This window comes from Ostrinia furnacalis, unplaced genomic scaffold (genome assembly GCF_004193835.3).
Source record: "Ostrinia furnacalis isolate ACB-3 unplaced genomic scaffold, ASM419383v2 OfSCF0477, whole genome shotgun sequence".
In the NCBI taxonomy this organism is placed as follows: Eukaryota; Metazoa; Arthropoda; class Insecta; order Lepidoptera; family Crambidae; genus Ostrinia; species Ostrinia furnacalis.
The window spans coordinates 2,066-24,469 of NW_021130716.1; the positions used below are offsets into that span (position 1 = coordinate 2,066).

The window sequence follows — 22,404 nt, forward strand, 5'->3', positions numbered from 1 at the left end:
TATTTTAATTACCACGTGATCGCAAAATCTACCACCAAGATTATGCGGATACACTATAAAAGTCCAGCTACCTGTCAAAGATCAACGTACGCGTGACACATGTCAGCAGAGCACCGAGCGACGTGACCTCACTCTGGAACGCCTCGAGGCGGACTGAATTTGAACGATTCGTGCGCGGCGTTTTAAAGTACTTTTCAAATACTCATAGAAAAAAAATTACAATGAATTATTTAGTTTTGTTCTCTCATCTCCTAATCTTACAGCACAGACTCCAGCCAGGTCCTCACCGGTGGCATGGCGGTTCTGGTGAGGATGGTAGGGCTGGGGTAGATGGAACACTGCTTTGAGGTCCACCCTGACGTGATGCCCCAGAGACCGTCTTCTGCTACCACTGGAGCTCCGACATCGGGCTGTGGAAGAATTGTTGTCCCAATTATAAGTACACGAAGTTGTCCATTTAACACTATCCCAGACAGTAACCCAGACACAAAAGAAGTTTAAAGCTGAGTTGCACCACCTAACTTTAACCGTGACTATCGTTATAACGATAACCGGTGTATTTTGTATGGAGTTTGACAGATTTTTGACGTTTGTTATAGTCAAAGTAAGATGGTGCAACCCAGCCTAATTGATATAGCAGTTCACTTTCCAGTGTTGGTAAGGCAAAAATATTATGAGACATGTAAACGCAAAGGAAGCTTTAGGAAAAGGGCAAAGCTAAATTTCAATTTGACGATTTGTAAGTACGATTTAATAGTCAACAGACAACAACGACGACACATCTGTTTAAACGACTTGTCGTGTAGGGGAAGGTTAAAGGCACAATAATGTCAAAACCGCACTCAATGGTCCACTCCACGAGTGTACAAGAAAGGCTGCAATGCAAGGGAATGGCGACGGATTGTGAAGCTTGCCAACAAACCAGGTGTGACAACCACGACCGCTCTACCATGAGTGTAGCGACGAAAAAAAGAAGATACAATAAAGTTTTTGATTTCGACTTTGATGAGCACAGAAATACCAAGATGTATAGTCTTTTCTACATCTTCATGACAGGAATAAGTCGATCTTTTTCACCTAACTTGAATTTATTTCTACTCGTAGCATGGAAAAACTCATTCAAATGCACTCCAAAATCAAGTGCCAGTAAATATTATGCATTTACTGCGTTCTTTGCATTCAGGTAAAATTATTAACGGCAGTTAATCTTTAAATAAGACTTAAACAAGATAAGGCCGCTAAATATTATGCACTCATAACAAAGACTGCATAATAATAATAAACTGCAGTAATATTGTTAGCTATTAGCTGATGGGGCAGCAAGCTTCTGGAGTGGAGGCCACGTACCGGAAAGCGCAGCATAGGACGTTTCCCCACAAGGTGGATCGACGACCTCAAAAAGGTAGCAGGAAGGCGCTGGATGCAGGTCGTCTTTCTAATAAATATAGCAGATAATCATGGAAATCATTGGGACCTATGTTCAGCAGTGAACGTCCTGTGGCTGAAATGATGATGATGATGAGCAAGACTGATAGGCTGTATCATCTGCGTATTTTTTTATCCACAACGATGAAGCTCATGGCCTGCATATCACCTGATGAAAGTTGATAATCAGGCCGAAGGTGGAAGCGAGCTTCTACCTTCATCCCAACTGGTCATCTTCACTCCAGTCTCTAACGCTCTCGACATTAAGCTTGTGGCTGATAAAGAAGAAGATCCTCACCATACAAACACTATGGTGTGTAGCTATTGGCTTCAGGCACAAGCTGGTCTCATCCAGGACAGCACTTCTGGCCCGCATCATGGCAGCACAGGTCTTCCACGGAATCAGCTTCTGTTTTGACACCCTCATGCTCTGATACTTCACGCGCTCCTTAGCTGTGTGTGGAAGGACGTTGCCGTTCACCTGTGTCGAATAATATTGGTAGCTTCAGAAAAGATTGAGCCATGTCAAACGCCTCATCATTGGATCAATAAGGGCCGATTTTTGAATCGTCATATTTCCCAAACTAAAACTGTCAATGTGCCAATTTTATTTTCTTCTCATAAAAGTTAACTGACGATTCCAAAATCGGCACTGCTGACTGTAAAGTTGTGATCTCCTTTACAACCTACACGATAGAAGAAGATTCTGTTAAAGCCTAGCTTATTTGGTGTTGACTTGACACAGTTAATTTATAAGCGTAACCTGTCATATAATAATTTTCCAGCGCCAGAATGACATGTGTTCGGATTGGACATGGTTTTCTACACAATATTGATAAAAACAGACTTCATGATTTTAAAGGTAGACACGTAGAAATGGAGGACAGCTGGAAGAATCTGGACAATCCATATTAAGATAGGGAAAGAGAATCAGAAACATGAAATAGTTAAACTAATTTTACTCACAATTAACCTCGGCCAGTAAGTGGTCATGAACTTTGCGCTGACGACGCCTTGTTTAATCCTTGACAGCTGGATGGGCTTGATATAATCTGTATTGTTGACAGGTCGGGCCAGCTTGATGAGGGCCAGGTCAAATGATGGCTTCCCGAACTCGTAGGAGGGGTGGATTTCTACTCGTTTGATGGGTACAATAATCCCTCCTTTCTTGCAGTCCACGGAGCCTAGTCGGACTCGGAAGAGCTTGATTGCTTCTCTTACACTGTAAAAAAGAATAATATTTTTGTTCATCGTTAAGAACGTACATACCTCGTTACCTAACCTGGAACAATTCTACTTGCAAGCCGAAAGTTAGTGTTGAGAAAAGAAGTGCTAAATCTTAATTTTCATTTGTTGAAGTTAGATAATATCCAGGCTGTAGTCAATGGATGATTATCCTGATGTCATTTTCATAACATTAATGTGTCATTTTATCATTCTTATGGCTTTTTTTGTGGCCCACGTGGCAAAAAATATCTTACTAGGCAGGTATTCGTTATTTAAGTATCTTAAGAAACCGCCTGAAAGATTTCGATTTTAATGAGAGATTTCTGTAGACCCTGTATGTTCTAAAACTATTTCTTTTGTAGCACGTCATTAGAATCATAGAACTTACTGATAAAATACTCCTGCAGTAGTCAGCACAGACTGTGCATTGATCAGAGCACCTGACGCATAATGGGCTCCCTTCTTTTGTATCGACACGGAGTAGGGGTAGTTCACTAGAGTGCTTTTGCAGCGGTCTTCCTCGCTGCTAGAGCTGGTCTTCTTCTCTTCACAGTTATAATAATTCGACGTGATGTTCTCTACAAAAGGGAACATTAAATTTTGTTCAATGGTTACTTGGAAAGTAATAAAGAAGAATCGGAGAAAACTATTAATTACTATCAAAATATGCTATGCATTTTAAGCATGCATTTTACTAATTAGAACTTGATTGACTTCTCCATCTTAGATGAATAAGCTAATTTTATTTCTACCTAATATTTAATGGAGTATCCATTTAGCTAACCTAGCTAGGATTTTGTTATTAAATCGTTTTAAGATATCCACAATTAATCTATCATTTACCTAATGGCTCCATTGAAAAGGTCGTAGTTTCGATAGTTGTAGTTATTGTAACAGTCGTTGATTCATTTTCTGTTGCAGGCAATTCAGTAACAGTTACTTTATTAACACTAGTGCTCATTCCTTTCTCGTAATTATCATTGTTTTCTTTAGATTCACTATCGATCACTTCATTAATCTCTGTCAAGTCTCCACTTTCTTGACTCACATAATCATCTTTGTTAACATTTGAATTACGAGCTATAACTACTTTAGTGACACTTAGAACGAGAATTATTGCTATACTATACATTTTACAAAAAACTATAATAACATTATCATAAAACTAAAATGTCATGATCTACTACGTTAAACAATTGTACAAAACTGATTGGATTTTGCTGGATGCATGTGTTAAATACAATAGATGTTGATGGAAAAGATGAAATAAAAACTAAACCTTTTAATAGCATTGGCCATTGAAAATAAAAGATGATTCGAAGAACAATCGATAGCCATGATTGCGATTAGGCCTAAAAATGACAATTGATATGATTGCCCTGGGTTTTTCCTGACAAATTGCGTTTGGTTATAGTAGGTACTAGTTGCTTTTATTATGTTACATTGCAAGCCAATTTTACAAAAAATAGATTTGGCGGACCGACTTGTTGATACAAAACAACTACTTAGTAAGCAATATCTTCGTTCAGCAACTCTCGTAGTAAAGCCTTTGGATGAAATAATAAGTTGCCTTTTCTTCATAATCAAGACGTGCACGCTAAAGTGCTACAAAGTTTTAGCATACGTAGGTACTTTTTATTTTTCTTAGTTATGTACTAAGTAGGTACAAGTTACATGAGGCTTTTTCAAATTTCCTTCGCCAACTATGTTTGTTTTTAACTGTTCATGCATTGTTCTGGTTTTAACAATGTTACCTAACAAAGTAACTGTTTTGGAATCTAAGGGAAAACTACTGATTATACCTTTTACTAAAGTCAGTATTGCTAGATTTGTAAAATGAACAGACCCTTTCAGGATGATAGAGTGTAGTGTTGCGTTATATTTTCTAGTTTTTATTAGTTTTGTAATTAGGATAAATGTTCAAAGTGGTAGGTAATAGTTTTAGTAGCTATGAAAAATATTTTTGTCCCTAAATAGAACAAATTTTATTGCAAATAGCACCTAATTTGATCTACTTATAGAGCCAAAGTGATTATCTTCTTATGCTTGTAATAATATCATTTTTGTGTGGTATATTTTCATGTGGAATATAACTGAAGTCGTGTTTAGGTCAACAAATACATATGTAGAGATTTTACTCTAGATATTATGCCCCATCTTGGTATCGAACCTAGAAACTCTAAGTGAATGCTTACTTCAAAAGCATTTTTTTTTCTAAATCTAAATTGGGCTTTGAACCTAAATTACCGTAAGAATTAATTAAAAGCCGTTCTTCTGATCTTCACGATTGGCTATGGCAAGCGAGCCTAGAAATTATTAAAGTAGTTATTTTCTAATAATTACAGCAGCCACCACATTCAGAACTGAATTAGAATGTGAGTTCCCACCAAAGATGGAGGAAGACTTGACCCACGTCAGAAGAAAAAGACTGACCACCAAGAATGGACTCGTCTGCTTAGAAGACTATCCTTATACTGTATCCATCAGGCAAGTAATTTATTGGAAACCATCCACTTCAGTTGTCCTACCTCGTTAATGGGACAATTGGGAATTTGTTTTTCATTGACCTCAGTGCGAACCACGACGCTTAGCGTTGCGAGTGGCACAGATCATAATCAGAGAACCACACGGTGTGTTTTAACGGGGTGGATAGACCAGAGTTTGTATCTAAATTAGATTTATTTTTGGTAATCATAATTTGCCTACATTTTGAGACTTATAAAAACCATCGTCTGTTATCAGATTGCATGGAAAACACTGGTGTGGAGGCGCAATAGTGAGCAAGCTATGGATACTATCCGCTGCACAGTGTTTTGATTAGTAAGTTTCTTTTATATTTTCTTTTTACTTAATAAATAAGTCATCAGGTCATTTAGTGTCCAATGCAGGAGCACGAGCTTCTGCAACTAATTTTGCCAGGGGCAAATTCAAATTCAAATTCAAATTCAAAGATTTATTGCATAGAATAGGTATTTTACATATGAGGTCTTATAATATAATTTACACAGTGCTTACTATTCTGCTAACATTTTTAGCATGCAAAATGGTCATTAAAAAAGTCATTAATGTTGTAGATACAGCAGTCTATCAGCCAATTTTTGAGATTTCGTATCATTGCATTAGTTGACCCCGTCTTAAATATCTCTGGGATTTTATTATAAATTTTTATGCACATACTGTAGCAGCTTAAATGGACGACTTAGTCTATACTCCTCGCGCGCTGGGTAGTCGGGTGGAGAAGCCATGTTTTCGCATGTTTATTTTTCTTTTCGACGATGTTTATGACATCCATGAGAAGAATAGTTAATTTTTTAACGCATTCAAGATCTACCTGCATGTAAAGGATCTCGGATTTTGTAACTTTAACCCTCTGATTTTGTAACAGTGTAACAAAAGAGGAGGTGTCGGTTCGAGTGGGCTCGGTCTTCCGAGACTTCGGAGGCAGGATCCTCGCGGTGACTGACATCAGGAGGCACCCGGAGTACAAGATGGACCAGTACTACCCTGAACATAACCTGGCCATGATAAAGGTATGATCAAACATTTGAGACAAATAAAGTTACTATCTATCTATTTATTTGTCATGAATTGTTTCTAATTTTCTACGTTAGAGCTACCAGACTTACTTTACTGCAAGATAATGTCCTTCAGCCTCGGCATAGAACAGTCAAAAAGTTTGAAAAGACTCTGAAAAATAACTAGATTTCTAGAAGGTCCAATTTAGATGTCTAAGATGACAGGCTTCCCAAGAGGGTTGTGCTTGTGACGTTTGTCGTTAAAGTTTTTGATATGCACTTGCACATGCAAGTAGCTATTGGAGTACTCCATTTTCGAGGCTATTTACCGTTGGTTGGTATTACAGATCAATCTACCCATCACGCCTTCTACTCGGATGCAGCCGGTGGGGCTCGCTATAGCTGATGCTGACCTGCCTCCCATGTTTGGAGAGACTGTCGTCACAGGCTATGGTTCAGTGGTAAGCTACTGAAATGGTGTTCTTGACTGTTCAACATCTTTATCTATTTTTTTTAAAGATTATTAGCAATTTGTATTGCCCAACTTACTAATAGTCCCGTTAGCCCCTCGTTTTAAGCTAAATAAGCTTGTGTTACGAGTGGGCTCACCACAATAGTCGAGCGGCGCGGTGGGATTCGAACCCGCGTTCCTCGGATCTCAAGTCGGCCACTCCGACCCCTTCAACGTTCGGCTATCGTGGCTACAAACTAGATCGATTGAACATAGACCTTTATCAAAATTAAATGTAATTTACCTATTATAATTCACCAATCATAGGTTTGTTATTTCCAGTCCTTTTTCAGGTAGGAAGCTTTTTCTTTCTCGTTGTCTCCCTAGGCCATCAGGCCATGGACGGTGTCGGCCAAATGCTTCATTTGTCTCTGGGAAATTGGACGGGGTCATGTTCCTGTAGTGAAAACTAAATGACCTGATGATGATGATGATGATGATGATGATGATGATGATGATGATGATGATGATGATGATGATGATGATGATGATGATGATGATGATGATGATGATGATGATGATGATGATGATGACGATGACGATGATGATGATGATGATGACGATAATGATGATGATGATGATGATGATGATGATGATGATGATGACGATGATGGCGATGATGATGAAGATGATGATGATGATGACGATGACGATGATGGCGATGATGATGAAGATGATGATGATGATGATGATGATGATGATGATGTTGTTGTCTAGGTAACCGGCCAAATCCGAGAGGGTGAGAACCAAGAGCTCCGGCGGATGATAGCACGGGAAGTCCCGAGGGCGGAGTGCCGCCTGGTGTACGGGAATGACTACAGCTTGCAGCACGACCACATGTGCCTGCAGAGCGTCGTGAAGGGAGTCGCTTTGTGCGCTGTGAGTGTCTATCTTCTTCTTCTAAATCATTTCGCTCATGGCAAAGCGGTCGTGGTCACGTTGAGGCATTCACGTCAGCTGCAAAGGCGAGTACAGCTCTCAGCACGATCTCCCGCCATCTCTCGCTATTGCCTGGTGCAGTTAAATACGTGGTTTCCCACTGCCGATTTCTTGGTCAGTTCAGCTCACTTGGTCGCTTTAAGGAGTTGTCATCCCGCCTTGAAACACGTCTATATGTGAGTATCTATGCTTGCATTATACAGAGCTGAAGATTTTGTTTGGTTGAACGCGCTAATCTCAGGAGCTACTGGTAACCAAGAGCACCGGCGCATGATAGCATGCGGCCGGCTGGTTTACGGGAATGATTAAAGCTTGCAGCACGACCATATGTGCCTGCAGAGCGTCGTGAAGGGAGTCGCTTTGTGCGCTGTGAGTAGCTTTTTGTCGGGGAAAAATTATACTGCATACCGATCCTGCGGGGACAGGGTAGGTTGTGGGACTTGCCAAATCAGAAGGACAAGGCATACCCACTAAAAATTCTCGGTGCTCCGTCATTCGCCTTAAGTGGGAAGGGACTGTAGGATTCCGGTCAAAGCCTACCACATTCACACAGTTGGAATTGTGTTTATCATAGGGCTTTTTTAACTTTTTCTCATTAACTTACCCTATTCTGTGCTATGAACTGAATGGGAATTTGTGGAAGAAAAGTTTATAGGACAAGTCAATAGGATTAATTAGAGGAAAATCAAAAAACTGCACACTATGAATAAAAAGCCTTTAACTCACGATCGAAAACATGAGACGACAATAGACCAAAGACATGGACGCTGGTTCGATGCCCGTTCTACCGCTGAATTGCATTGTGTGTGATTTGCTCCTATCCGCAGAGACCTAATAAAGATTTTTACAAAGTCAAAGTCAAAATTTCTTTATTTGTTTAGACTAATAAATAGTTCTTACAAATCGTCATTGCTCTTAAGGAGTCTCTACATGTCTCATAATCTTTTTACCCTACCAGCGCTTCGAGACCAACATTTGGCAAGTGCTGAGAAGAAGCGCCGCAACAAACTCAGTCACCACTGTCTGCCGGTTAATATAAATAAATAGAAATAGTAGTAGTAGGTACATTCGATTCAGGAGCAGTTCACTGAATTTACCATGCATTCTTGTGTGGTGTATCTTATAAGAATGGGTATACAAGATTGCGAGGTATATTAAACAAGGTAGTGACGTGCTAATATCTAGACTTACATTACATAATTGACTGATATAATTTTCTTTGCAGGGTGACACGGGAGATCCAGCAGTTCACTTTAGCGGCTTAAACAGGGCTGGGACGTTATACGGCATAGCACTCTTCTCAGGCACGGAGGAATGTGCTTACAAATCTAAACCTGGAATATATGCTAAGGTAACATACCTACTTAAAATTTTACGTAAGTTTAATATTAATATTAATATTAATGTTCAGTCAAGAATAAGAGATGCACTATTGACTCTAATAATGCTGATAATGAATGTGTCGTTTATTGCTTTGTTGCCCATTTTCTCAGTCAGTCAGTCAACGTAAGTGGCCAAACTATTATGTAACTGTTTTACCATTTATTTCTTCAGGAAATCAACGGCGATACATTTTATTGCCAGTTACATAACAGTATCTACCTACTTAATAGTACCTAACTTAATTTTAAACAGCTAATTACGGATTTCCATAGATTACACAATAATGAGTAAAACGGGGTTTAAAATAAACAATGAATTAAAAATGAATAATACCCAGTTTTTAACGTGTTATGCAAAAGTTTTAAGGAACATGATGAAAAAACTCTTTTAAACGAAATATCTGATGATGATGATTAGAGATAATATTGAAGTCTTGTTAGTTACTCAGTTACAACAACATATTTTTTTATTTTCAGGTGTCTTACAGCCGCCAATGGATCGACAAACTAATCGGGGAAACCCCGGACCGTACGGAGAGCGCTGACAGTGGAGAAAACGCCATCCCATTGGATATGGAATAATAATTTATTCGTTATTTTATGCTAACAACTATTTAATAAACTTTAAAACAAAAAAACAGAGTATTTGAGAGATATACCACTCAATTTTGGAAAGATTTGGCTAGAATACGAATCTGGGCTAAGTTATTAGGATAAATCAGTTTTTTTACAGTGAAATTTCCGAAGCAGATAAACCAAAATATAGTAGGTTTGCTTTTAGAGGTTACCCTTCTGAAGTTATTGCATTACAATAATTTTCTACAAACCAACAAATTTTTATTTGACGTGCGAGTGGGATGTTACAAGAACAACACAAACTTAATTACTTTAGCACCACTATAATGATGAAAATGTGTTGACCAATTACTTTAATAGAAAACCTATCGTCACATAATTAATGATCTTTTAGTCGATCAGCATTATTAGAAACATTGCTTTTAGTAGAAAAGTAATTTCGCGACAGTTTTCATGTTGAATTCTACTAGCTAGTGTGGCTTCATAGAAAGATGAGAACATAATTTTCTAAAGATGAATCCATCAGTNGATGAGAAATAGCCACCTAAAAGAATACTTCAAGATCCCCCAGTGGATTACATAGGCTCCGATTTTCAAGGGCTTCTTTTTCCAATCACGGCTTTACAGAAGATTTTTATGTTGTCAAAATTTCGTTTTCATCAGAATATTATTTCATCTAACTCCACTACTTATACTATTGTGTCTTTTATTTTCTTGTTTTCGTATATTGTGTTATACTTAATTGACATACAAAACTCCATGCCTTTCGTAATCTTGATCAATAATCAATTGGTGTTTACAGTAATTTCGAACATAACGTTGCAAGTAATGGGAATCGTTTTAATCTTTTTCGTAAATTTACTTCATGATGTCAATAACAATCATGTTATTATTATCAAGAAAGTGCATTATGCGTACAGAATTATAAACTGCATAAGTTATATTTAATGATTAAACGAACTTCAAAAGTGAAGTTNGGACAAAGCACGAGCATAATAGTATGAATTCTTTTAAACTGTGCAACTGGATATACGTTTTCGTTATTTATTTATCTAATATTTTTATACCAAGTATAAATTATTTGGCTGTAAATGATACGTCTACTGATACCACGATATTATTGTACATGGCATCTCTCTCTTATTTTGATATGAATATGCTTTATGCGATCAGAATTCTAAATTTAATGAGGATTGGACTAGCCGAGTGGATTCTGGAAGTTAGATTTTACGCAAAGTTGAATGTAATGTTTAGTGACTATGAGATCGGTGTCAATAGTTTTCTCCTATGGGAAAAGTTACAAGATGCGTATATGAATATTGTCGAAGCATTTAGTATTTTTGAAAAGGTTTTGGAAGTGCCGGTAAGGATCAACAAGTTTGTAACCAAATTAATTAGAATTAATAGAGTATGACAGTGTTATTATGTTGATTGCAGGTTTTCTACCAAGCCTTTGAGTTATTTGTGCATGTCTTAATACATGTTCAAGTGTTTATAGAAGTTCATAAAGCAAAAGTCTTGAATAATTACGTAAGTATACCACATTCACTATGATCAGACTCAATATGCCGCGTTTGACCTCCGACTAGTAATAAATATAGACTGGTAGTTGTTCAGGGCATCTTTCTGGGTCCCAATCAGTAAATATTGCTGCTTCATCATACCAAACTTTATTTTTACCTTATTTTTCTCAGGTGACTGGTATTTCTCCAAAACTGGTGGTATTCGGGTGGCAGTTAAAGAATTTCATCATACTCAGCGTTTTATGCTACTCGTGTCATAATTTCTATAAAACAATAAACCATGCTGACACTGTCTGTGTTGACATACTAAGGAATAAACATCGTACAGGTAAAGCAAAATACTCTACCTACCTTCATTGGGATGATCACAACAGAAAAAAATCGCCAATACATCGCCTGACTTATTAAAGAAAATAATGCGCTGTTTTTGTGGGACATTTTTGATTTAAATCTACGTAGTTGAGATTCACAATCACAATATCTTCTTTGATATAATAATCCTGTGTAAACCTTCTTCCGAATTTCGTAAAGTAAGCAACAAATAAGCAAAGCTCGATACACAGAATTGCAAAGTAAATCTTTGGCATTAGAATCTTTACGTGGCTTGCTTAAAATTGTTTTACATTTTTATTGTTTCAGTGGTAACGAAAAGGGTATGCAAAAATGTGCGTCGATGCAACCGGTCGTTTTTCCGGCGGGTAACCGCGTGCGGTGCATTCACGCTTGACGCTACTCTACCCCTGAAACTGGCTGGTTTGATTACCACCTACACTATTGTGTTGCTACAATTTGCTCTATTCTGAAGTCTCTAGAAAACAGCGTATATGATAATTTCCCACTAAAAACCAGCTTCTCGGCATGACGTTTGTGTCATGTCGCGATTTTTGCTGAGCGGGCGCCTGTTCAGCATAATATGTTTTTATTTATTTTTTATGTTTACTCTTGCTTTGTAGGTATACCTCAAATTGTGCTGAATTAAGACATTCTTATTCTTATTCTTATAATTCGATGACTGCACGTTATTTTTCAAAAGCTTTGCTTAATTACTGGCACGAAGCCCATATTTCGCCATCCGTTATAGGTAATTAAGAATGGAAATAAAAAAGTTTTAAAATATTACTATCTTTGTTTATTTTACCTACTTATATTACATATTGAGATTAAATCACGAGTTTTATAAAACTAATAATCTATATTTTGCTAATACAATAAACTTATTTCAATAATCAGACGCGTGTTTTCTCTGTCTCCAAGTTTTTCGAGTTGTCTGACGCTGCTCTCTCTTTCGTCGTCATCAAAGAGTCATATATCTCTGATAGCCTTTTATTCTTTGTCTCTGGAATGACAAAGAGCACATAGGCTGATGCTAGAATGCAGATGAAGCCGAAGAAGTAGAAAGACACGTGGACGCCCACAGCATTTGCTAGAGGCTTGAAGAAGAGCATTTGGAAGAAGTCAATGACTGATGATGAGGCCATTGTGACTGCCATCACTGTTCCGCGATACTGGAAAAGAAATAGTGCGATAAGAATGCCATCAACATAGAGTTGCTACCGTCACATGTACTATTAGGGGAATAATTATAAAAAAAACTAGGTACTTTGCTTTGTTATTTACCATCTGGTATTTGCTGTAGCAATTCAGTATTTATTCTATTAGAAAATTAATTAATGTCGGATCATCACGTTGTCCTAAATAGGTGAATCAATCATTTAATTGCTAAGCCTAATGGGTAACATGGTGTACTGGATAATATGATAACCACATCTTGTAAACATTCATGAAATGCAATAAACACATTTTGACTTTGACCAAGTGCTCATCGCCTGTACAGGGAATTAGCCAAGCGGCTGATTGACTGTACAGGTGATAGAAGAGCTGGCGCATTTCTTGGCCAACGAATCAGTTTGGCCATTCAGCGTGGAAATGCAGCCAGCATTCTGGGCACCATGTCGCGTTGTTTGGACAGCGATTTGGGACATATTTTTTATTTGTAAATATTTAGTCTATGTAGGTTAATTATTTGTATTATTCCTAACCCCCATATTATTATTAATAAATAGGTATATTATTTAACTTTGACTAATAAAAAAATCGTCAAACACTGAGATCAATATAAAGGATAAGTACTAGGTTCAAAGTTGCGATCAAAAGTCTCTTAACTCCGAAGTCTTTAAAATGTTACCGTTTTAACCTTTTGGTGGAATTTTAAAGTAGAAATTACTTTTATTATTAACTTAACAAGTAGCGATTGGTAACCTAATCTCCAGACATCTTTAAAATTGCATAGTATTTACCTTAAAAGAGAATATCTCCCCAATAATAATGACGGACAGCGGCTGCAGACCCGAGGAATCGCAGAAGATGCACAGGCATAGAGTCACGATAGGGATCCAGTCCGGGGCGTAGACCTGGTAGTGCCTGGCCAGGAACCAGGACGCCAGGCCGCACATGCTGAGCCCAGAGACCAGGGATGTGATGAAGAGGAGTGGCTGGAAAGATTAAGTTAATGAAATCAAAGTCTTTATTAGCATTTAGGTCCTTAATTAATAGGGTTATTAAAATTTCTTAGCAGTTTGAGTCGCTTCTTAATTATAAATAAACAGCTTGAAAAACCGAACTGCCTATTAGGCAGTGTCTAAGGCGGGAATCGAACCCACGACCTTAGCAGGGCACTTATTACCACCACTTCGTGACAATATAGCTTTGCTCAACCACCACTTTGGGACAGCATATTATATAGGCTGATGCTGAGAATAACTTTCACTGCACTAAAGTTTTTGCATCGTTAAAAGTACTCGTATATTCCGTGGCTCTCTTTATTATCATGGTTATTGATTTTTGGGCATTGTCTACGGTTAGTCATATTAAATTCCGTAGCTTGAGATAACGATACATACATTACTTTAAATTCCATTGCTGGGGTATTAACAATATTATTAACCGGCTAGCTCATAGCCATTATTTATGTACTCAAGATAGGTACGTGCTTGTTAAGCTTTGTACAAAATCCCAATAGTCAGTAACGGAATAGGGGTTTCCAATCCAACCTTTCGCCCAGTCTTCTCCACTATGCTCGAAGCTAACATCGCTCCAGCCACCTGCACAGCTCCCAGCATCATCGCCTGCTGGTTCGGAGTCAGCGCCAACCCTGACCCTTCAGAAGCCATCTCGAAGATGTTGCCAGCAAAGTTCAGGACTGGTATGGCCCCGCAGACTTCTCTAGCTAGAGCCACCACCATCGAGATCTTGAACGCCCTGTACAGGATTTTGTCAGTCACTGGAAAAAATTGAGGAGTGTTAAAACCACGGTAAAAACGGAAAACGCAGCGTGGGACGTCCACCCACAAGGTGGACCAACGACCTGATAAAGGTAGCAGGAAGGCGCTGGATGCAGGCCGCTACCAACCGTGGGTTGTGGAAGTCATTGGGGGAGGCATTTGTTCAGCTGTGGACGTCCTATGGCTGAATAAATGATGATGATGATGAAAACCACCATAGTCAGTATTTCGTTAGTGCTGTCGTGTGTACAAACTTAAGGGACAAACTTGACCTTCACTGGTTGGGTTTTTATTGGCGGTCAAGCTGTAGATCCTGGCCACACAGGAGTTGCAGCGGTGGGAAAGAGACGTGGGAATAGTCCCGTATATTACGTTAGTATAATTAGACCTATGCACTGATAGTGGTAGTTCATGTACAAGACCAGCGTTTCCAAAACATTATTCTGCCATGGAATTTCAGTCCCTTCTGGACTTCCTTGATACTTTTTGAAGCAAAGCTTGGAGTTGCTTCTCCCCAAAATTTTGGCCAAATGTTTATAGTTTGCTCAATGTAATCGTTGCCAATATGGTGTCCAAAATAATGAAATTCTGATTGACATTAATTCATCTACGGTTGCAGCCATGTGGATACTAATACTACCGATGTCTTTATTGCCTTTATCTAACTCGTCATAAATAAAACATGCATAATATCTACATAATCTCGGATCACTTATTGTATTCTGTGTCTTAACTCTCCCTTATCTAGTTTTAAAGTAAATACGAACTTTTCCTCCAAACTCTCAATTCAACTATCACTATCTTATCAACATTTAATTTCGGCTTATTTAAATAAAACTATGTAAAATGGCGAGCTTTATTTAAATAAGCTCAACAAATAAATAAATAATGTAAGTTTTTAATACATTAGCAAATGATAAGATAGAGAAAGGTCGTTTATTTAAAGCGTGGATCAGAATTTCCAACTGACATGATGGAGTTGTGCAAACACTCGTATTAAGTTTGAAATAATTGTTTGTATCATTTACATAATAGGGGAAAATGTGCCGCAACATGTGTGGCTCGAAATGACGTCTTTAGGCGACTAGCACCGCATGTTTTCTAATTCAACAAAATTTTAAACACGCACAATGCACATTTTGGGTACCTACTAATAAAGAACTAATTGAAATGTTTTTATTTTTTATTTTTATTTTTATTTACTTATTTTGTTTAGTCAAATGGTACATATTTTGTTGAATTTCAAGGGATGATGACCACACTCATACTAGGACATTGCAGTCTCAGCATAATAATAATTATGATGTGGAAATTACAAGCCATCTCATTTATCTAATTCTAGGTTATGGACTTTAGTTTGTTACAAGTTACAACTCAAATGATAGAAATAATAGCCCAGTCCAACTTTCTATCATTTGAGTGCTTATGCACAGACTGTTTCTTCACAAAGACGAATATCATTGTCGATTGAGCAGGAAAAAAATGGGTATTCTTTCTGCTTTAAAGAATTGGACAGTTTCATGCTAGTCTTTGAAAAGCTGAAGTAAACAGATTTTTATAGAATACAATAGCATAATATTATGACCAAGTGATCCATATTTTTCATTCTTTTACCATCAACAAGACAATTACTATGAAGATGGTTGCTCAATTGGTACAATCGGCCTTGATTTCTTCAATTTATTAATTGTTTGTCAAAAGTTATATTGTTGTGCTCTTGTTTTATAGAAAAACTCTGCAATAATAAAACCAAATTTCCTTCTCACTCATGCATATTTTAATCGGCTAATTCAGCTGTAAAAATTGCGTTAATTCGTTATGTAATTAACCTAATTAGTAATGGATTTGCCTAAAAATAAATTCTTACCGATAGCTTTGAGGACGAATTTGTTGTTTTCCGCATCGATCTTCTGTTCGTTTCTAATTGCTTCTACTTCGAGCTTTATTTCAGCATCTGTTTCATCTCTGCAACGAAGCCAGGCTAACACTCTTGTAGCTTCCTGGAAGAAATATTATTCATCTTATGGATTTGATTACCTATAATATTATATTGCATCTAAATATATAACTCAAAGGTGACTGACTGACTGACATAGTGATCTATCAACAGTATCAACGCACAGCCCAAACCACTGGACGGATCGGGCCGAAATTTGGCATGCAGGTAGATGTTATGACGTAGGCATCCGCTAAGAAAGGATTTTACGAAACTCTACCCCTAAGAGGGTAAAACGGGATCCACGCGTACGGAAATTTTTACTATAAAATTTTCACTGTCACGGGATTTGGCAACAAATAGTAGCGCTCGAACAGACGACGCCGCATCTCTTCAGTCTGCCCGCGACAATGACTCATGCAACTGAGTTAATTCCGTACTTTTTTGGGTAAGTTTCTAATATTTCAGGGGATAATCATTTTTTTTTATGTGACAGGAGGCAAACGAGCAGACGGATCACCTGATGGTAAGTGATTACCGTCGCCCATAGACACCCGCAGACTCAGGGGCGTTACAGGTGCGTTGCCGGCCTTTGAGGTGAAGATACGCTCTCCTCTTGAAAGCTTGCAGGTCGTATCCGTCTGGAAACACCGCAGACGACAGTCCATTCCACAGTTTGGTTGTACGGGGCAGGAAGTTTCTAGAGAAACGTACTGTTGTGGACTGCCAACCATCATGGTTTCCGATTCGTTTCTGATGGTAATACGTAGACTAAGGTCAAAGTCAAAGCTTTTATTCAGTACTTAGGTCCTTTCCAGGGTGCTTATACACGTCCCAAATATAGCTTGCCTATCACCACTTGAGGATAACATAATGGACTGGTGCTAAGAAGAAGTGGCGGAAGAAACTTATGCCCGTTTTCACCATCAATCCCTAATTGAGTGACCCCTATGGTAACACTTATCGGGAATTTTGTTTACATAGGGGTCACTTGAAAATTAGTGATTGATGGTGAAAACGGTCGTCAGTCACCTTTGTTAGAACTACCTCTATTATATCACACTAACTTCAGTTCGTCAATATTTACTAGTCATTGAATAAGAGCATCAGCTCGATAACACTTACCTCTAGCTTTCCTCTCTTGACCAAGTATGCTGGTGATTCTGGCATCATCATGAAAAGAAACAGATGGAAGGTGGGAATGGACAAGCAAATCCAAAGCACGGTGTTGTAGTCCAAGATGTCTCCAATGACGTAGAGGAAAAGATTTCCAGTGGTGTGGAACAGGATTACCTATAACAAGAAAACATTAGGTAGGTAGTCATTTTTATAGGGAAAACGAACTTTTTTTATCAAAATTTTTAGAAAAAATAACTATATCAAATAGACGACAGACAAGCATGTAAGTAATGCTGATAAAAGATCGTTTCATTTTAATCAAAGCACGTCCACTGTTGATTCAAGGCCTTCTCCAAGGTTTTCTACAAGGACCGATCCTGCGCTGTCGTCATCCACCTACATCTAGCGACCTTCACTAGATCGTCGGTCTGCTAATATCCCATAGAGGCACAAAAAACACCAATGAACTGGCACCAGCTAATGATCATAATGATGAAGATTTTTTTTTATGCACGACAAGGCAGGTATTTGACCGCAATCGCACTTGGTGTTAAGTGAGATGCAGTCTAGGATGGTACATATCTGCCCTGTAAGTGCCTATTCACTCTCGTCTTGAAAAGTCCAGAATTAAGTGTTCATGAAAGACAGCAGCTAATTTAGTCCCTAGCTGTTTGCATTATAAAAGAATCATCACAGAATACACTTACCAAAGAGCCCAGGAACCCTCTGATGCAGTCTTGACTGATCTCCTTAGTGTAGAGCGGGCACGTGACGTAGCTCCCGCCCATCGTGATCCCGACCAGAGCCCTGGCAGTGATGAAGGCCCACGTCTCCAGCGAGGAGAGCTTTATTACCCAGCAGCCCTGATGAAAATAATACCTCTGAAGAATTATCCAAATAGAGCCTAAAAGAACCCATTTAGTTTTTTATTAAATTATTCCGTTACGAAATGTATTCGAGTCTTAATCGAAAAAGAACACGCTCAAGTAAAAAAAAACTACGAAACCGAGAGTTAAGTAGTATGCAACAAAGAATTTTGAGGTTGAGTTTGTAAAGCAAATAAAACCTATAGAAATCTAAATATTCCGGTAGCTGTTAGTTAGTACAATTACCATAATATGATTTGCCGCAAATTTGCATTTTTTGGAAGGCGTAGATGCAGTTGATATGATATAAATAAAACTGCCTATTAATTTTAGTATTCGTATTCGTTTCAGCCAAATGACGTCCACTGCTGGACAAAGGCCTCCCCCAAGGTTTTCCACAATGAACGGTCCTGCGCTGCCCGCATCCAGGCTCTTCCCGCGACCTTTACCAGATCGTCGGTCCACCTAGTAGGAGGCCTGCCCACGCTACGTTTTCCAGCCCGTGGTCGCCAGTATTAATAGCATAATAAAGTTTTACAGATGTAAAGATACGATAAGTAGTATTATTTATCGATTCGCAGCTGTAATAATATTAAAATCTATGCATATACAACGATTCAAAGAACTACTTAGGCCCAGTTACTGCATTGAGATTTCCCGCTTGAGTGCGCTCATCTTCTACTTTAGGATAAATTTAGCAAGTTCATACTTGAATGATGCTCAAAGCCAAAAATCTCCATTCAGAAAACGAGCCTTATTTCCATAGCACTTAGAGCTACGGTATTGTAGTGAAACTTACCACACAAGACGCCGATAATATCAGCAATGTAGGCTTTCGTCCAATCTTGTCGCACAGGAACACCATCAAGAAGTCTGCAGGTACGCAGACCAGGTATGAACACGCTGCCATCCATGATATCTACAAGAAATCATCATCATCATCATTTCAGCCATAGGACGTCCACTGCTGAACATAGGCCTCCCCCAATGCTTTCCATGTTGATCGATTGGTAGCGGCCTGTGTCCAGCNCGTCCAGCGCTTCCCTGCTACCTTTATGATGTCGCCGTCCACTGCCGTCCGCCTGTCCACCTTAGGGGGCGTCCATTAATTACGTGAGACTTTTAGGGGAGGGAGGGGGTCAAGAAACCTCACTAAATCTCACGTAGGGGAGAGGGGGGGTCTCGACAAATATCACGTAATTTTTTCCAGCAAGAAAACGCGAATCGGTCAAATTGCGAGAAATCTGGGTTATTTGAAATTGAAAAAAGAAATATATTTTAAGATGATAATGATAAATAATTAAATTTTTTATTCTGCTGAACCGCCTAAACAATATGGAAATTAGTAATATTAATATTTTTGGAGATATGGAAACTGTACTTCTTCATTCATGAAAACCAAAGACTACACAATTAGCCTTTTACAACATTTATCCCCGGGAAGCGTGATATCAAATCCTTCATTTGCTCTGACAAATTAGAAAGGTGCTCCTGCAGTGGAAACTAAGCGAAATGATGACGGTGATGTCTAAAACAACTCATTATTCACTGGCGTGGCTATTAATTGCCACTCGGCATGGGGCACACTGAAAACTAGCGCCGTGGCCTTCCCAACCGTGGGTCACGGCATATGATGAGTGGAGTCATCGATGGACATCGCTGTTGCGACAAGGTAGCACTGCTCAGTTCACTTTTTATTTAATTTATGTGCTATTTCTGTCTTTTTTTCGTATACCTTCTTTGACCTTAACTAAGTAATGTTCATCGTAATAAATGTTTCTTTCATTCTTTTTAAACAACTACTTACCTCGTAGTCTGATAAAGGAGTGCCTCTAGGAGAGTCTGTGGACTGCAGCAGGAGGGTCATAGGAGACATCCAGCCTATGCTCGCTCCATAGGCAAACACAGGAATGTTGACTGCAAAATAACAGGGAATAAGGAACGGTTTCCAGAAACTCTGTTCCTAAATGAAAATTAGAGAGAATACAAGATTTTTAGTTTTCTTTTTTGATGTTGGGGTTTATGTTATCTCGATTCAAGAACACCTTATTATTGATATGAGTATATAAATTAAGTTGGTGCGTATAAGAGTAGTAAAGTACGAGTCACCTAATATTTATTAATTAGATCGTAATTTTTAAAACCCTTGAGAAATTACTAAAGTAGTTATAACTTTTCTGATACAATATAGGTGAACCCTGGGAGTTATTGGTAAACATAAATGTACAAACTGTCCAATGGAAATGGCCTCAGAAGATAGCTGGACGAAAGAATCGGAAGATGGACTATCTCTACCACTTATGTTAACTAACTCTGGTTGATATGTTTTAAAAATTAAAGATCTTTCGTCTTGGTTTATTTCTGATATAACTTAAAAAAAAAAAATCAAATGCGTGAACACAAATAATACCTATTCAACAAAAAAATCGTTCATCCCCAATTTTCCACCGTTGGGGGTTGTTTTTTTTATTATTAAATTTACCTATATGGGACCACCCTTGAGGTATTACCTATACGCCGAAAAAATATTTGTTCAAATCGGTTCATAATTGGCGGAGTTATCGCGTAACAAACATAGAAAAAAAAACATACGGGTCGAATTGAGAACCTCCTCCTTTTTTTGAAGTCGGTTGAAAATCAGCCAATGACACTAACATTAAATATTGTACGATAGAATAATAATGTTGTACTCACTCAATACAGCACATATCACTTGGTTCACCACACTGCCCTCTCCAAAGAAGTAGTAGTATTTCTTCATTTTGATATCACAGTAATCACTTCTACACCAACTTATTTAGCACCTTACAAAGTTTCATCAACGTCCGTGCGTCTTTAGAGATTTTTAGGACTTCACTGAGTATGATCGAAGTCTTTAAAAAAAGCCAATATCCTGACCAAAAATGGTCAGTCAGCAGCAGTCTAAAAAATAACAAATAATTTTAAATCGACATAAAGTTTAAGTACACCTTTAGCTTGATGGCTCTACAAGATTTATTCAAGGACAGTTTTTTTACTTTGATCTTCGATTAATTAGATTCGAAAATATTTATTTTTACATTATGCAAAAATATAACCTGTTAAGTATACGCAAATAATTTTAGCAATTTGCACTAAATATTAACTTGAACAGGCGATTATAATTTGTGTTAGCTGGACTGTTGCTTATAATAATATCTATAAGTTATTCTACACAATACTACAAGGCTACAGCTGATAGTATAAATAATAGGTTGTAGATTCAAGTGTTAATTTCAATTCGAAACTAATAATTCAAATAATTTTTCGGTTTGAAACTTTGCGTTACCTGGCAGAGTCACATTTTAAGTGGCTAAAATAAAACAGAATAATTTGAAGATATTAAAATTAAATACAATGGTGCCTATGTAATATTTTGGTACAATAACAACACTAGACTAAGGACGAACGTATACAACAAACAGAAAGCAACTGAACTAATTGAGGCAAGTGTGTCTTCAACTCGACCGAGCGAACGAAAAGAATAGAAGCATATTATATAGTATGACCGGTTAAATGAGACCTCGCCTGCGGAACGCGGGGGCACAGGGGCGGGACGAGAACGGGTACCGTGCGGGGTGCGGGCGGGGATGATATAAAAAAGATTAAATTTCACCAAATACTTCTCAAGATATGTGACGTCACAGTGAAGTGGTTAACGGTAAACAGGTGGTGATAGATTTTTTAAAATAAATTATNTGTCCAGCGCTTCCCCGCTACCTTTATGATGTCGCCGGTCCACCTTAGGGGGCGTCCATTAATTACGTGAGTCGTTTAGGGGAGGGAGGGGGTCAAGAAACCTCACTAAATCTCACGTAGGGGAGAGGGGGGGTCTCGACAAATATCACGTAATTTTTTCCAGCAAGAAAAAGGGTCAAATTGCAAGAAATCTGGGTTATTTCAAATTAAAAAAAGAAATATATTTTAAGATGATAATGATAAATAATTAATTTTTTTGTTCTGCTGAACCGCCTTAACAATATGGAAATTAGAAGAAACGGTTCTTTTTTTTAAATATTAAATGCTAATCGAAGCTAACCCTTGTATTGCAAATATGTATTTTAAGAAATCTCACGTGAGATTGTA

The 22,404-nt window shown here is 38.1% G+C and overlaps 3 protein-coding genes across 3 annotated transcripts; 1 reads left to right on the top strand and 2 right to left on the bottom strand.

Moving 5' to 3' along the window:
* Positions 1-238: 238 nt before the first annotated feature.
* Positions 239-3,260, bottom strand: LOC114366005 (trypsin). The gene is made up of 4 exons (XM_028322764.1): positions 3,041-3,260; positions 2,392-2,647; positions 1,724-1,906; positions 239-410 (listed from the first exon to the last, which is right to left on the bottom strand). The coding sequence occupies exons 1-4, from the start codon at positions 3,244-3,246 to the stop codon at positions 258-260; spliced, it is 798 nt and encodes a 265-aa protein (XP_028178565.1). The 5' UTR covers positions 3,247-3,260; the 3' UTR covers positions 239-257.
* Positions 3,261-5,003: 1,743 nt separating this feature from the next.
* On the top strand, positions 5,004-9,722 carry LOC114366010 (trypsin-7). The gene is made up of 7 exons (XM_028322767.1): positions 5,004-5,139; positions 5,395-5,472; positions 6,038-6,182; positions 6,515-6,628; positions 7,396-7,557; positions 8,843-8,968; positions 9,477-9,722. Exons 1-7 carry the CDS (start codon positions 5,045-5,047, stop codon positions 9,579-9,581), a joined length of 825 nt encoding a protein of 274 aa, XP_028178568.1. The 5' UTR covers positions 5,004-5,044; the 3' UTR covers positions 9,582-9,722.
* Positions 9,723-12,212: 2,490 nt separating this feature from the next.
* LOC114366009 (facilitated trehalose transporter Tret1) lies at positions 12,213-21,784 on the bottom strand. Its single transcript, XM_028322766.1, has 10 exons — positions 21,608-21,784; positions 20,995-21,222; positions 20,108-20,217; positions 19,100-19,219; positions 18,142-18,297; positions 17,441-17,608; positions 16,247-16,379; positions 14,149-14,378; positions 13,396-13,590; positions 12,213-12,603 (listed from the first exon to the last, which is right to left on the bottom strand). Exons 2-10 carry the CDS (start codon positions 21,059-21,061, stop codon positions 12,325-12,327), a joined length of 1,458 nt encoding a protein of 485 aa, XP_028178567.1. The 5' UTR covers positions 21,062-21,222; positions 21,608-21,784; the 3' UTR covers positions 12,213-12,324.
* Between the last annotated feature and the right edge of the window lie 620 nt (positions 21,785-22,404).